The sequence below is a fragment of the Populus nigra genome, chromosome 2, assembly GCF_951802175.1.
Source record: "Populus nigra chromosome 2, ddPopNigr1.1, whole genome shotgun sequence".
Lineage (NCBI taxonomy): Eukaryota > Viridiplantae > Streptophyta > Magnoliopsida > Malpighiales > Salicaceae > Populus > Populus nigra.
The window spans coordinates 38,213,378-38,230,109 of record NC_084853.1 but is presented as its reverse complement, the minus strand read 5'-3'; the positions used below and the strand labels follow the sequence as shown (position 1 = coordinate 38,230,109).

Here is a 16,732-nt window from a genome sequence, read left to right as displayed (position 1 = left end):
TTTGTATAACATTACTCTTATTAATGAGTTTCCTCTTTATCAAATCTTCTCTTCAAATAATCTAAAAGGGCCTATCATTTATATTAATTTGATGTATTAAAAAATATATTTTTTCTATAACTTGATCCAAAAAAATATACCTTATAATTTTGCCAAAAGAACAAGACCTTAAAACAGTAAAGAATTTTTTTCTTTGAATGTTTAAAATAGTTAATTCTCGAACCGATATCTAAGCTATAGTTAAGTTTGTTTGGGAGAGTGGTAGGAGTTGCTTTTCAAAATATTTTTTATTTGAAAATACATCAAAATAATATTTTTATTTATTTTTTAAATTTTATTTTTAATGTTAGCACAACAAAATGATCCAAAAATACTATAAAAAATTAATTTTAAGTAATTGTTTTTTCAAAATTTAATGAAAAGCTGATTTAACCGCAACTTTGAACAGTACCTAATCTTTTTCAAGAAATGTTGAGAGGCAGCTACCCTACAATGGATAAAAGACTTTTTATCATTATATTTTTATTTTTTTACTAGATTTCTTTTCTTTTCTTTTCTTTTTTTATTTGTACCAATGTTAACTTTTCATTTTTAAATTTATATTTATTTAATCTTTATTTGATATATTGTTCATGCTCCGTTGTGGGACTCGATTTAAATTATGTGACGAATTGGTTTCAAACCACGGTGCAAGAAAAGAAAACAATGTTAATTGAGGTGCATACAAGCTAACTCAAATACTCATATTAATAATATATAAAAAAACAATGCAGAAAGTCGAAAGTTTTTTTTTTTTTTTTGCGAGACTTGTTCCTTCCCATGAGGGGAGTTGTGAGAGCAGAGTAGAGACTCTCATGCTTTAATGCAATGTTAATTGAGCAATGATTGAGAAGAAAATGGACATGGGGAACTTGCTAGTGAATAATTAAGGAGCTTCACACAGATGAGCAAAAGCTCGCAAACACAGGTTCTTAAAGCATTTTAGAAGCTAAAGCAAATGTTAAGATCCACATCAACACTGGTAGAGTAACAGTCGTTGGGAGGGGGTTGAGGTGAAGAGTTAATGATATTGTTTTATATTACAGGAGGATTGATGTGAAGAGTTAATGATGATGAAATTCAAGTAGTTGTTATGTTGTGGTACGAGAAATAATTAAGAAATTATTTTAGAAATGATTATTGATAACTTGAGATGTTTTAGATAAAGAGGGAATTTTGTTAAAATCTCATAATAATTTAATAAAAAAAACTAGTTGATTTTAAATACTAATATTATTTTAAAAAAAGAATTGTGGTTACACACACACACCATAGTTTTTAATGAATCATACCTTGTTATGAAATATTAATTTATTTAAAAAAAAATGTTAAAAAACAAATTCAATAATATTAAAGAATTACCTCAATTTAATAGCTTAAACTCTTAGGTGAGGTCTCGTGATATGATTTATATTATTCTCTAACACACCCCTTCAAGTGAAAGCCCTTTGAACTTGAAACTTGCACAAACCCACATTACCTTATGTTTAATTTTTATCAAATAAATGAAGATGGTGAGATTCAAACACGTAACCATTTGGTCATAAGAATGTTAAAAAAAAAATTCAATAATATCAAAGAATTATCTCAATCTAATAACTTAAACTGTTAGGTGAGGTCTTATAATATGATTTATATTATTCTCTAACACACTCCCTCAAGTGAAAGCTCTTTGAGCTTGAAACTTGCACAAGTCCATATTATCTTCTGCTTAATTTTTATCAAATAAATGAAAATGGTGAGATTCAAACTCGTAACCATTTAGTCATCAAGAGTCTGCTACCATATGAAATAATCATCTCATCTAAAAATTTAAGCTATTGGATTGAAATAATTTTTTAACAAATAATATATTCAAGATAAAAGTAAAGTTTTCACCGCGAATACAAAAGAATATATAATGAAATGCTTAAAAAATCAATGAAAAATGATGAACAGAACTGTAAAAAACTGATAAACAAAACATTAATCAAAACTACCAAATCATCGAGTATCACCACTAATTGTTTTGAATTAGTGGAAAACTAGTTTAACTTACTCATGCGCTTAGTCGTGACTCAATCAAAAGTTATTTTTCAATGCAAAAAAGAAATGTGTGAGCATTATCAAAGCACTTTTTAGCATGAAGAAAAAATCTTTTTATGAATCAAAAAGACATTAAACCAAATAAATAAAAAATCATATGTACAAAGAAATGTCAGCAAGAGATGCTGACGCAAATTGAAAACTATATCAGAGGAGTTGAAAAAAAGATACAAATCAATATATCTACCTCGTGTGTCACATGGAATTATTATTTTTTTATTTAATTATATGCAAATATTTCTTTTATAAGAAAACTAATAATTGAGTTTCTATAAAAAAAATAATTTGTTAATATAATTCTTGTTCTTCTTATTAATAATTTTTTTTCAGTTCAAAAATATAATTTTCTTAAGCAATGCAATTTGTTTAATAAAAAAAACAATTAGAATAAATATCCAAATCATTTTGAACAATCCAAAATAAAGATAAAAAAAACATATCTTTAATTATAACTACTTCATTCTTTTTATTTTATAGGGAAAAAAATTGTAATTTTAATGAAATTTAATAATAAAAAAAAACATATAAAAAATAATTTAAATTAAACTAAAAAAAACACCGAGGCTATATGGTCATGATTGGGTGGACTAATACCTTCGGCCTATCCATACATGTGGGCTTATAAAGCTAAGCCTATATACTTGATTTATTTCATTTTTTACTACATAAAAGGTTTACAATACCTATTTTTTAAAAAGATAAATAAATAATAGACAACGTGTCGACTATTGCGGTACACAATACACATCTAAATTATCAGTCTCTAATCACTGGAGAGGTGGTCAAAAAATTCTCATGGGATTTTTGGATCTAAAAGTTCATTTTCCAATTTATTTTCATTTAAAAGAACCTAATAAATATTCTTATAGTCTTACTAAACTAATATTTCAACTCAAAACAGACAAAATTAAATTACATTTTTTAATCATGATCTACTTTTTTTTAGCAATATAAATGGTAAAAAACACCTTAATAAAACTTTTTTTGCTACATGGAACTCGTTAACATCAAAAACAAATTTTTTATATTACCAAAATGTGGCAAACTAACATTTTTCTCTCTATTTCACTGTTTCCAACAAGTTTCTCTCTCTTTTCTTTAATTTACAAACTTAAAAAAAAAGTTTTGAACTAAAATGATAATTCTAAAAAGAAGAATATAAGGATCAATTATAACTATTCCAAGCAAATTTGAGATAGACAACCTATTTTTTTTTCTAATTTTAATCCTTATTTTTTAATTGTATTCTAATACTGTAAATCTAAATATATCTCATTAAATTGATTCATCTTATAAAAAAAACTTCATATCTCAAGTAAATGTAAAGAATTAAAAAAAAACACTGAAAAACCACACAAAAAAGGAAGACAAAAGAATAAAAAAAAAAAAGTTCAATTGAAAAAAAAAAACATTGCTATAATTCATAGTAAAATGTGAGGAGAAAAACAGTGCATGAACAATGATTTTTACTGCTAAAAAGATGAAGCGCTTTACTGTTTCTTATAATATAATTATAAATATAATGTAAAGTAACAGATAACATTAATAATTACATTGACAAAAGGAAGCAAAGGGATGAATTTAATTAAATTGATGAAATATAGGATCAATCATGCAAATAAATTATAGTTCCAGCCTAGGCAGCCAGAGCCAAGCACTAGGACAGGGGTATAAATGTCCGGACAGGAAACATAAGGAAAAATAACCACAGATTTCAATCTCTGTAGGCAGGGTAGTTTCGACATTCTACACAAAAGCTGGATAAACAGTCGTTTTGGATAGGCCCTCTTCTCCCTCTCTTATCAAAACAGTTGCTCACTGATGCTGGAGAGCTCGACAATGGCTTCTTCTTCAATCACCTCTTCTTTTCAGACCAGGTCAATAACACTAACCCTTTTTTTATCTTGCTCAACTATCTTACGTTATTAAAGGCTTTTCTGCACATTACTTTTCTGTGTCTTAGGTAGTTGTTGGTAACAAAAATGGTGGCGATTTTTTTGGATAATTTAAGATTTTCTTTTTTCTGAACAAATGGTTTGGTTGGGGGAAAAAAAAAAACTAGAATTTATTACATGGGTTTGCTTGTTTGGAAGCTTTGTTATGTTTGGACTTTGTGTCTTATTGTGTGCTGTCAAGTCCTTGAGTCAATTAGGTTGTTATCTGCAAACCTGTCAATGCTTTGAAGGGGCATGACCAAAGTATGAAAATACTTCTAAGGTTGTAACTGAACATTTTCTTTAATTGGGTTTTGTGCAATACATAAAAAATGGGCAGTAAATGTAGTGGTTTATAGATTATAAAGAGCAGTGAGCAGTCATTACATTGTAATCTGCATTGTTGGTAGTTACAAATCCAATGCATTCTCAAAGATAATAACTTCTCGGGTGTTGAAACTTGTGGGATAAAATGGGCTATCTGCTGAAGTATCTAGGTTGGTTTTGTTGATTGGTGGTTTTGCTATGTTATACTAGTGCTTTAGATCGTCTTCAATAAAAATGTAATATGGCTGTTTTAATAAATAATGGAATTGTATAGAACAAATGAACCTTGTTTGAGAAACTTTGCCGCTGGTTTCGCTTTCTTATGCTGTTAGGATTATAACTTTGTATTAAAAGAAGTGGGATGAGAATAAGAAAGTGCACTGTAATTGATTTGGATTAATGATGTGGCCACTGGGTGTTTACTTTTTGTATCGTAACTCTGAAATGGCTAAGAGAAGAAGCAAAGTTCGCATAGTTATTGGGCAATATTAAGATATGGTCTTGTGTCTCAGAAAAACTGTTTGTTATGTACATGAATGAAAGGAACACAAGTCTGATTATGCAAAATGATTAGCTAGGAGTGAAAATTATGAAAGTATTCTGAATTTTTCTCTTCTTTTGGTGTTTCAGCAATTTGAGATCTGTATTCTTGGGTGAAAGAAACAGAATTTGTGTACCTGGTGTTCCTGTAACTCGCAATGGTTTTTTGAGAAAGGCTATTGAATGTAAGGAGTCACGGATAGGGAAGCAACCAATTCAAGTTCCATCCAATGTGACAATCAAATTGGAAGGTCAGGATTTGAAAGTAAAGGGTCCATTGGGGGAACTTTCAAGGACTTACCCACGAGAAGTGAAGCTTGAGAGGGACGAGGATGGAATCATTCGGGTGAAAAAGGCACTAGAAACTAGAAGAGCGAACCAAATGCATGGTCTTTTCAGGTAAGCCTTCCATCATTTGGCTCTATTATTTTGATTGCCCATTACTTCCTTGTTTTAGCATTACTGCACTTGTGATTTCAATTACACCAACTAGTTATTTCATTTTCAAATGCTTTATTCTTGGACCTTCAGAGGTTGTATAAGGAAGATGTGAACTGCTTCAATCTGGTTTTGAACCAGTCCTAGCATGTGATGTTGACAAAACTAGGGGCTAAAAGAGGGTTTATACTCTGTATCATGTTCCTAAATTGTAGTTTAGAAGCCAATGGTGTCTTTTAAATAATGATGAAACTGTTAAAACCTAAACCTCACTTGACACTGTTGACCTGATTCTGATGCTCCTGAAGCACACTATCTGTGGAAGATTATACTTGCTATATTAGGATTCAACCAAAATCACCCACACTTGTGACTGTACACAGTTAAAGAATTTCTACAATTTTGGATATGAATTGCTGAATTATAGATATATTATGTGATGGAACAATCATCTTAACTTTAACTTCTTCTTTTTAAGGAGGATCTTCATTTTACTTCTAGTTGAGGCTATTGCTTGGTCTTGCTGGAATAGTTGGCCATTAATTTGGCATGTCTCATCTTCGCTTAAGGAAACTGTGATGTTTGAAGTAGCCATTTCAGGTGCAACACTGATTATGGACGTGGATTGTGTGTTGACAACCCCTCTTTTTAAGACATGTCAGGCATGTCCAATGAAGTAACACATGATCGAGTATATTCACTTAGATGCTTGAACACATGATTCTAAACACTGGTGTAAAAAGTAACAGTGAACAATAATGTAATAGTTTCAACCTTAGATGCAGAATTAGATGAATTTTGCAAGTGAATTCAAATCAATTTTGTCCATGTCTGACCATTGATACTTGCTCTTTTGAGTTTAGAGCTGCATGATTTGTATGAGAAAAAAGCAGTGGTGATTGTTTGATGTACTACCCAAAGTGCCTATCTTCACGGCAGTTTGTCTTTCGAATTTTCTCTGCATCTTTTATTCCGATATGAATGTCAAGGACAGGAAAACCCAAATACAGAAATATTGATACCTGCCTTGGAAAACGTTTGCTAAATTATTCTTTTCTAATATTTGAACCCTTATGCTATTTGATACACACAGAACACTTACGGACAACATGGTGGTGGGAGTATCTAAGGGTTTCGAGAAGAGACTTCAACTAGTTGGTGTTGGTTATCGTGCAAATGTAGAAGGAAAAGACTTGGTATTAAGTCTGGGATTCTCTCATCCAGTTAGGATGGCAATCCCTGCTACACTACAAGTGAAAGTGGAAGAGAACACCAGGATCGTTGTCAGTGGATTTGACAAATGCTCCATTGGTGAGTTTGCTGCTTCAATTAGGAGATGGAGACCCCCGGAACCATATAAAGGTAAGGGTGTGAGGTATGCCAATGAAATTATAAGATTAAAGGAGGGGAAAGCAGGGAAGAAGAAGTGATGAATGTATTTCTTTCATTATATTTTGTCTCAGGGTTTTTGCTCATTCGTATGCATCAACAATGTGGGATGTATTATACTGACAGTAACTCATTAAATTGGCAAGCAGTGTAATTTCCCACCCTTTCCTATAACCATTTTTTTTCCCCTTCTCTCTATAACTCTATTCGATGGTTGCTTCTTGTAATTCCATATTCCCAATTGAGGCTTCGGCCATGGGACTTCTGAGTCATGACGTGTGAATGCATTGCAGCAAAAACAAAAATCCCTTCTAAACCACCCTAAAATAAAACATTAATCTTCTTGTTCTATGTACCGTGCGGATTGTGTGAATGCAAATGAACAGGCATATTTTATAATCTTCACGAACATGGACTGGTATCTATAAAGAAGATCGGTTTGCAATATTATATTATTTCAACGCACGCAGGAGGGTTCTGTGCTGCTCAAGAGGCGGCCTAATTAATAATTATTAATGACATGCCAATAAGATAAGAGGTTAGTATTCCTCTTGCACATTTCATGTGCTTCATTAAACGTCTTCTCATCAGCTATAATTAAACCTTGAATATTTCTCATTCTACAAGCGGTTCTTCTTTCCCCTCCCACATTTCCAGCCTTTTCAGAGCCTCTTGAACCTGCATTGCAGCATGGTAATTCAGAAAGTGGATTTTATATATATATATATATATATATATATATATATATATATATATATATATATATATATATATATATATATTCCAAGGAAGAAATCAAGAAATTGCCATGATAAGAATTTGGAAACTAGGACATTTCATAAGGAAAGTTCACGCCATATTGTTGATTGCATATTTAACCTAAAATCTGTTTATAAATTTTATTTTATTTTATAATTGATAAAATGAATAAATTAAGGAATTAAACAACTCAAGGTGATAAAAAATTATTGCAATATGATAGAGTTTTCTTATATATGCATCAAACTTTCAGCAAGTAGTGATATAATTAATTAATTAATTAATATACGCAAACTTCACTTCAATTAACAAAGAATTTCAAGTGCTCGAAAATGCTCAGCTCACCTCTTTATTCCAATCCGTCCGAATCGTAACCCATAGCAAAATAACTGTTTGCAATACTATGCCAGCAATCATTCCTGACCATATTCCCTGTGCCCACACACACGCGCACAGCAATCACATAATTGCTTCCTTGAAACAAGAAGATTCACAAGAGTACTTATTTATTTACATGATATTTTTTAAAAAAATATATTTTTTATTCAATATTAGTAGAATTTTCTAGTTTTCTTAATATTTTTTATTCTTAAAAGTTTTGATTTATAACAAATACTTTTATTTTTCATACGTCACTATTTATAATTTCCAGATTAATTTATCAATTATATATACATAAAAAAAACAGCAACAAAAATTGTTGACTCTCTAAAAAAATATGATGACTTTTTAAATTACAAAAAAATCCGTCTAGTTTTCTTGGTTACTTAACTTTTTTAAATTTAAACTTTAAATTCAGTATTCATGAGTATCGTTTTTCTAAATATATTTAATTAATGTAGACGAGTATCGTTTTTCTAAATATATTTAATTAATGTAGAGGGTGTATTTTTAAAATCATCATGTATTATTTCTCTAAATATTTACCATTGATGTAAAGGGTGTACTTTTTAAAATGGTCTAAAATTAAAATTCAAAGACTTAGTTTCAATTGATATATAAAAAGCTGATGATACCTCTTAATTATATATTATTGTGGGAAAAAAAGAAGAAGATAATGCATCTTGTATTAATAAAAAGAAAAATAAAATAAAATTGGTAGTTACCTTGGCACCCAAGTTGAAGTAGAAACCGAAGAGTGAACCCAATGGGATCCCGACCACATAGTAGCATCCGACATTAACATAGGCAACAAAAGCTTGCCAACCGCATCCAACAGCCACACCTTAATTAATTTTCATGCTTCCATTGTTCAGTATGTTCGCATTAACCTTAGTAGAAAAAGATTTTTATAAATCAAATGACCGATGTGCTGTAATATATCAATACATGTACCTGATAAAACAGGCTGAACTCCATTTAGTACAAGAGTTAGGGCTAGAAGTGGACAGAGATCAGATACTGCTTTAGCCACAGTTTCGCCGCCGGTGAAAGCATAACTGATGACATCCCGTAATGCCATCACTGCTAATGCTGCCATCACTGAGATAATCAAAGACATTATTGTCACCACTACCACTGAAAACGCGGCTGACTTTGGATTTCCAGCTCCCAGTTCATTGCTGACTCTCACGCTGCATGTTCAACCGCATGCGGGTGGCCATATCATATGTGAGATTTTTAATAAATTATTATTATGCATGTATGGTTAATTAATAAATCATAATAAAAATGATAGTATACACATGCAATGGAGAAAAACAACTACAACGAAGAGAGCAATGCTACTTTCTTCTAAGAGATCATTTTCTTACAAATAAAATGACAAATGTGGTAAGAAACTATAAATTATGCACCTTATTGATTTATTTGCAAGAGAAGCCACTATAAAAGTTTGTTGTTCTAAGAAAAATTAGCACTGTCCTGTTTAATTTATTGACTCACCTTGCAGCTGCATTGAATCCAACTGAGATCATAAACACCCATCCAGAGATTGTCATGCTGCAAGAAAAACCCAAATTCTAAGTATCGACTTAAGTACTTAACCAAAACAGTAATTAATTAATATTCACTAGAAAAACCGATTTTCTAGGTAGCTCATTATAAATCCTTTCTTCGACACCCACCCCCCCGTTCTTGAATTTAGTCTTGAAATTAAAGGGTAGTACGACAATACTATTGGTTAATCATTATATATTTATATATATAAGTTGAATAATGTTAACTTTCGACTAAATATTCTTTTCAAATTACTTTGTTGAGAAAAATCATGTATTGAATGGAAATCTCATACATTGAATAAGTGAATCTCATTAATGAATCTTATAAATCCAATTAATGAAAAAACTATTGTTATTGTTATCATTATTACTCTTTTTAAAAATAGTGCATTCTATCCGAATATACTGTCAAATTCATGTACTTAAATATTTTGTAAAATAAGGAAGGATATCGTATTAAGATTTTTTAAGTAGTATGAAACAAATTAATGAAGTCCTAAAAAACCCAAGTAGTTTAAAAAAAAGCTTATGTATTGGATAATTAATTAATCTCTTAATTCTAGCAATCTAATCAATTTTTCCTGACCAAAGTAACTAGTAACTAGTAAGTCAAAGTGGTTAGTGGTTGGCACTTGCAAAAGACCTTTTTTGATAGATTTGGGAACTTTCAGATGCTAAAGTAAGTATCTTTTTAGAGAGAGAAGATAATGAAATTTTAGAGTGATGCTCTAAAAATATGTATGCAATAGAGAATAAAGATTGTGAACTTGTATTTTTTGAAGGATTCATAGAGTCTTTATAGTCAATAAGTCTTGTTCTTTTTTTTTAGAGGAGAGGCTAAAGTTTATCTTGCCCTAATGGGATTGTCGATGGAAAATATCCTTAACATATGCATTAAAAAGAAATAAATATCTCTTACACATCATTACTGAGGGATAAATGACAAGTCATTTTAAAGACTTTTATGCACCTAGAAGTGTAAAGAGATGAGTACACTTAACCTTAACATTTTATATTATGGGTTATGATAAAAAAAAATAGTCTTATGGCTCAATAAGGGGCCTAGAAAGATGATTAGTCTTAGATCTATTTAGGCTCAACGAGATGCTGAGCCCAAGGATTTTGGGTCTAATAGCCTACCAAAACCACATGTACTTGGACTTAGCACGTATCCGAGCCTAGGGATGTTAGGTCTAGTAGACTTACATATATATGGACTCAACATGTAGATAAGCCTAGGAATGTTGGATCTGACAGCCTATCATACCCACATGTACGCGGGCTTGGCACGTAGTTGAGTCCAAAAAATTTTGGGTCAGCGTGTTTTCAGGTGCACTACCTGGGCTCAAACACGTTGGGCTCGAGTGTGAAAGCCCGAGCTTATGAGAAGTGAAAGTGGATATGAGCATGCTACCTGAACCTAAAACATGTTAGGCTCGAGCGTGACTGCCTAAGCCCACGAGAGTCGAAAATGGGTCCAAGTGTGTTGCCTAGACCCAAACACTCTAGGCTCAAACGTGACAGCCTGAACCCATGAGAGATGAAAGTGGATTCAAATATGCTACCTAGAGCTAAACATGTTAAGCTTGGGTGTGTCGGCCCGAGCCTACGAGAGGTGAAAGTGGGTCCGAGCGCGCTACCTGGACCCAAATACGCTGGGCTCGAGCATGGCATCCCAAGTCTATAAGAGGTGAAAGTGGGTCATGGTGCGCTGCCAGGACCCAAACATATTGGGCTCGAGTACGACAATTGTATGAGGTGAAAATAGTTTCAGGAGTACTACCTAGACCCAAACACACTAGGCTCGAGTACGACAATTGTATGAGGTGAAAATAGTTTCAGGAGCACTACCTAGACCCAAACACACTAGGCTCGAGCATGACAGCCCAAGCCCATGAGAGGTGAAAATGGGTCCAAGCACGTTGTCTAGACCTAAACATGATGGGCTCATGCATGATTGGCTCGAGCTCCAGTTAGATGTACACCCATTTATTGAGCGTACACTTACTAGTGAACACCTAGTGCACTGTAGTGCGCCCATACATTGGGTGTTCATGCGCCCATGCGTTGAGCATAGGCTCGGGCTACTTGCACGAGCCTATGTTCCTAGTGTGTGGGCTCAGGCTACCATGTCCGAGCTCATGTTTCTTGGGTTTTTTGGGCTTTTTTCTCTTTTAGAAATCTTTTTAAGTATAAAAACCTATGCATGATAAGCTTATACTTAGAAAATATTCTAAAAAAGCTAAGGGGAACCCAAGGAGTATGACCCCTAGTGATACCTATACTTCGAAAGATTTATATAGGGTGGAGGAGAACCCGAAGACAATGACCTCTAGCGATGCCAATACTTTTAAAAAAAAATTAAAGGGTAAAGGGAACAAATCCATGAAGGGTTTTTTAATACACTAAAAAAATCAAGTTCATCCCTTAGAGAGTGGTTACATTAAGTGTGAGAGGTATGTGACCTTTTTAGGAAGGAATAAGGTATGAAAAGCCTCAATTGAAGAAAGATTTCACCAAAAAGTAGAAGGTTTGTAGCCTTGGAAGGTCTATAACATCCTTTGTGATGGCGTGGGCTTGGGAGCCCCTCACTGAAGAATGGTCAATGGTGTGTGAGAGATATATAACCTCTCTATGATGGCATGAGACATAATAGCCCATCACTAAAAAGTGGTGCAAGTCTGAAATTGTATTGGAGAATGAGAATCTGAGATCAACCCTTGGCAAATTGGTAAGAGGTCATTTGGCATCACTTGAAGAATGGGAACCCCAGATCTAACCCTAGTGAATTGGTGAGAGGCCCATGGGCATCACCCAAAGAATAAGGGATCTCGGATTAACCCCTGACGAATTAGTGAGAGGCTCTTAAGAATCACCTAGAGAACAGGGGTTCTAAATCAAACCCTAACGAATTGGTGAGAAGCCCATGGGCATCACCGTCAGAGGTTAATCCGGGATCCTAGATCAACCCCTAGGTGGCATCACCTAGAGAGTGAGGGTTTTAGATCAACCCCTGAAAAATTGGTGAGAGGGTCCTAGATCAACCCCTAAAAAATTGGTGAGAGGCCCCTAACATCACCTAGAGAATGTGGGATCTTGGATTAACCTTTAGTGAGTTGGTGAGAGGTCCCTAGACATCACTTAGAGAATGCGGGATCCTAGATCAACTCCTAACCAATTGGTTAGAAACCTCTAAGCATCACCTAGAGAATGGGGATCCCATATCAACTAGCGAATTGGTAAGAGGCCCCTTGAAAAGTATTTGGAAACCCCCACTGAAGATCAATAGATAGAGAATGTATGTAAGAGATATATTATTTTTATTTTAAAAATAAACTTACATTCATATTGAGTGTTATGCATCCTATGATGATCTGAGTGATAGGTACATAAGAGGTTCTTAAGAGTAACATGTCTTGAAGCTGGTGCCAAAGTGTTTACTTTGACTGCCCTGATAACTTTGAAAGAGTAATTTTTAGGATACACCAAATAACAATGGGTTGATCTCTCATGGTTCTTCCTCAAGCTTTCATTTCTAATAAGAGAAGGATTTCACTTGAAAGGTCATTGGTTGTTCATGTAATAAGGAGAAGGCCCATGCCGTAGCAAATCAATCTCTTCCACCCGTATGTGATTTTTTATGACTTGTTTCATCTTAAGCAAACTTATGTCTAATAAGGCATAAATTTTTCTCTATAGGGGCATATTCTTTTACCCCTCTTATCAAGGCCTTTAAAGTTATTGGCTCAAGAAATTCTTCCACATTGAGCGTCTCCTCATTGAACCTATTCAAATATGCTCGCATAGACTTACCCTCTTATTAGGTAACACCAAATAGTTCCATAAAGCTTTTTTTGGTTAGTATGTTGGTGTTAAAGAGCGTCACTAGCTTAACATATAGGTCACTGAACCCATCAATAGAGCTTGGCTCTAAATTGTTATACCATGCACACACAGACCCTCGGAAGGTTATGGGGATGATTTTGCACATTGAGTCACTATCCTAAATGACCAACTCTAAGCTACCGTGTATACTTTGTACATGCTCCCTTAGGTTAGCTAGGCCATCATAGTTGTCCATACTCATTTTTTATGGAAATGTAGTCTTTAGAATTCAATTATTCAATACTTGTTTGAATAAGGAATAATCCCTCCATTAATGGGGAGTTATAGTCATTTTTCTAAGTATGCTCATGTATACATCTTCTCTTAGTCCTTTATCTATTAGACTCTTGGGAGCCCAAGGAGTTTGAGATAGAACGATGGTTACGGTAACTAGTGTCCATCTCACGGTAGCTAGGGGAGGATGTTTGGAGTATCGGTTTGTACATAAGTATCGTAATGGCATGAAAGACCACTTAAAAAACTCTTAAGATTGTCATTATGTTTAGTCTCCCTTGAGTAGTGTAATCATCTATAAGCACCTGGTATGGACAGTGGATGTGGTGCGAGGGTGTTGTATGTTGTTGAGGGTTTCAAAACTTGTGGGGATGGCAAGGTTTAATTTTGACCTTAGGTTACCAACACAGTCTGGGTGGGGAGTTTCACCTGACTTACGAGTTGTTGAAGGTCTAGCTGGGTAGAAGTGTTAGTGGTAACAGATAGATTTATCCAGTGTTTTGACTCAAGTGTGTCTTGGCTATGTGCCATGGAATGGCCTAGAAATGTCAAAAACAAGTATTAGAAACTGGTGGCCTTTTTATCAGTTTCCCACAAATGATGCCAATTGATGAGTCTTAAAACTTAAAATGCTTAGGAATAAGGTTGATGTGTTTGATAATTGGTTAATCTTTTAGTTTAAAAATTTGATCATTCTCTATATTTAAGGTATCTAGTGATTTGATATAGAAAGTCCAGCGGGTTGGTAAGTGGTAGCAGGTGATACTTGGTAAGGCAAGTAACCGGTAACTGTGGTAGTAGCAGGTGATGTCTGGTAAGTCAGGTGACTGGTAACTGGTACCTGCAAAAGGTCTGCTTTGATGGATGTGGGGACTCTCCGATGATAAAGTCAATAACTTTGTAGAAAGAGAAAGTGCAATGATATTTTAGAGAAATAGACTATGAAAATATATATGCTAAGAATATTAAAAATGAAGAGATTGTAAACCTTTGACTTGAAGGATTCATGGTGTATTTATAAATCATGAATCTTATTCTTTTGTCAAGAGGAGCTGAAGTACAATTTCATCCTTTTGATATTTTGATATATATTCTACTTAAAATAATATGTATTTGATCTGTATAAAATATCAAGGGACCCTCATGGGGTCCGGAAAAAATTCTCTAGAGAGTGTTGGGCTCAAACAAGATGCCCGAATCCAGTAGAGGTGAAAGTCAGTCCTAGTGCCCTGCCTGGACCTAAATGCGTTGGGCTCAGGTGAGACAGCCCGAGCCCACAAGATATGAAAGTGGGTGCCTGGACCCAAATATGTTGGGCTCGGGCATGACGGCCCAAGCCCTCAAACACCCATACACTGGGTGACCATGCGCCCATTCAGGGAGCATGGGCTCGGGCTACTTGTCTGAGACTATGTTCCTGGTGCGTGGGCTCGAGCTCCTTACTGGAGCCCATGTTTCTTAAGTTTATTTTAGCTTTTTTCCTTTTTAGATGTTTTTTTTTAGGTTCATTTGAAGAATTGTTTGAATCTATTTTATTTGTATCCATAGTAAATAAAAAAGGGAAATGCTAATAACTATCTAACTGTGTGCGTGTGTGCGTGTGTGTGGAATTATGTCCCCGGGACGCCTTGCTACATTACAAATATAGGACACAAAAGAAGAAGAAAAATACTTACCAAATGGAGAGCGAATCCAAAGACAACTCAGGGTTCTCTAGCAACCCAGATATGAGAACAAGAACTTGGAAGTACCATGTCTCCAAGCACAGCATCACAGCAGATGCAGCAGATAACTTAAAAAATCCCCACAACCCAGAGAAGGCTTGCACAGCAAAACCATCCCATGTATGCTTGCACTTCTCACTGTTAATTATATAAACAAATTGTGCCAGCACAATAATCCACCATGACAAACTCAACACTAGAGATGCACCCAACAAGCCTAGCCCAGTTTTGTACACAGCAAGCCAACTTAACAGAATATGTATTACCAAAGTGATTGCTGATATATATGCACTAGGGGCCATTATGCTTTGAGCTTGCAAAAACTTTTGTATTGGAAAGTTTACCGCATATGCAAAAATTTGTGGAATAAGGCCGTACACAAAAACTGCTGCTGCTGATGCGATTTCCTGTGATTCCCCAAGTAAAACTAAAATGGGTTTGCAAAAGATGTAAATGATTGTGAGTAGGATCCCAGTGAGAGAGAGGAGAAGGGTTGATCTTTGTAGATATAACCCTAGCATTCCGTATTTGTGTGCACCAAATGCTTGCCCACATAGTGTCTCCACAGCACTTCCCATTCCTAACTGTTTCATTAATATACAAGTAATATCAAAATGAGATGGATGACATAAAAAAATATTTTGATTATATATATATATATATATATATATATATATAGAGAGAGAGAGAGAGAGAGAGAGAGAGAGAGAGAGAGAGAGAGAGAGAGATGAGATCAGAGCTAGAGAGGGACGGAGTTTTATTATTGATAGCTATTTACCATAAGGCCATAGGCAAATAATTGGATTCCAGTGTTGCCAAGGGAGGCAGCAGCGAGTTCAAGATTACCAAGTTGGCCAGAGAAGATTTGGGTGGACATGGACATGAGATAGTTGATCATATAAACAACAACTGCAGGTGCAGCAAGGCGACAGAGCAGCTTCGACTCCATCCATGTGGCCCTTCGAAGACGTTTAAAGTATGGCATCTCAGTGTCAGATAATATACTCTCAAGCTCAATGCTTGAATGATTACTCTTTGTTTTGGGTAATTTCAGTAAGGGTTGAAGGACAATATCTTCGTCTGAAAGGGCCATCTTTGATTGTTGGCTGGACTGAAGGGTTTGGTGCTAGTGTTCCGTGCTTGTTTTGGTTTGATGGTAGAGGAAAATGGAGAAGGAACACAAGGCTTGATATGTATGAAATAATGTTTAGGTTTTTTAAGAAGGATGGTGGCTGGCAACATAAATGATAGTCAATGAACTGACAAGTGTGCGCGCGACTGTGTATTTCTATCTCTCTGAGATATTATCCCCCCCCCATCTAACAGACGATATTCTCTTTACAATCCCAAAATATTTTGCCAAATATTCTTTATTAACTAATTTTCATTTTTTTCTTAAGATCAGAAGTAGTTGAAAAGAAGAAATAAAATTACAAGT

General features: G+C 34.3%; 2 protein-coding genes across 2 annotated transcripts; one reads left to right on the top strand and one right to left on the bottom strand.

Annotated features, from left to right (window-relative positions):
• Positions 1-3,844: 3,844 nt before the first annotated feature.
• Positions 3,845-6,926, top strand: LOC133681457 (large ribosomal subunit protein uL6c-like). The gene is made up of 3 exons (XM_062104506.1): positions 3,845-4,001; positions 5,016-5,324; positions 6,457-6,926. The coding sequence occupies exons 1-3, from the start codon at positions 3,946-3,948 to the stop codon at positions 6,791-6,793; spliced, it is 702 nt and encodes a 233-aa protein (XP_061960490.1). The 5' UTR covers positions 3,845-3,945; the 3' UTR covers positions 6,794-6,926.
• A 380-nt stretch (positions 6,927-7,306) lies between these two features.
• Positions 7,307-16,294, bottom strand: LOC133681582 (protein DETOXIFICATION 40-like). Its single transcript, XM_062104666.1, has 7 exons — positions 16,073-16,294; positions 15,247-15,878; positions 9,396-9,452; positions 8,847-9,085; positions 8,618-8,736; positions 7,857-7,943; positions 7,307-7,430 (listed from the first exon to the last, which is right to left on the bottom strand). The coding sequence occupies exons 1-7, from the start codon at positions 16,277-16,279 to the stop codon at positions 7,368-7,370; spliced, it is 1,404 nt and encodes a 467-aa protein (XP_061960650.1). The 5' UTR covers positions 16,280-16,294; the 3' UTR covers positions 7,307-7,367.
• Between the last annotated feature and the right edge of the window lie 438 nt (positions 16,295-16,732).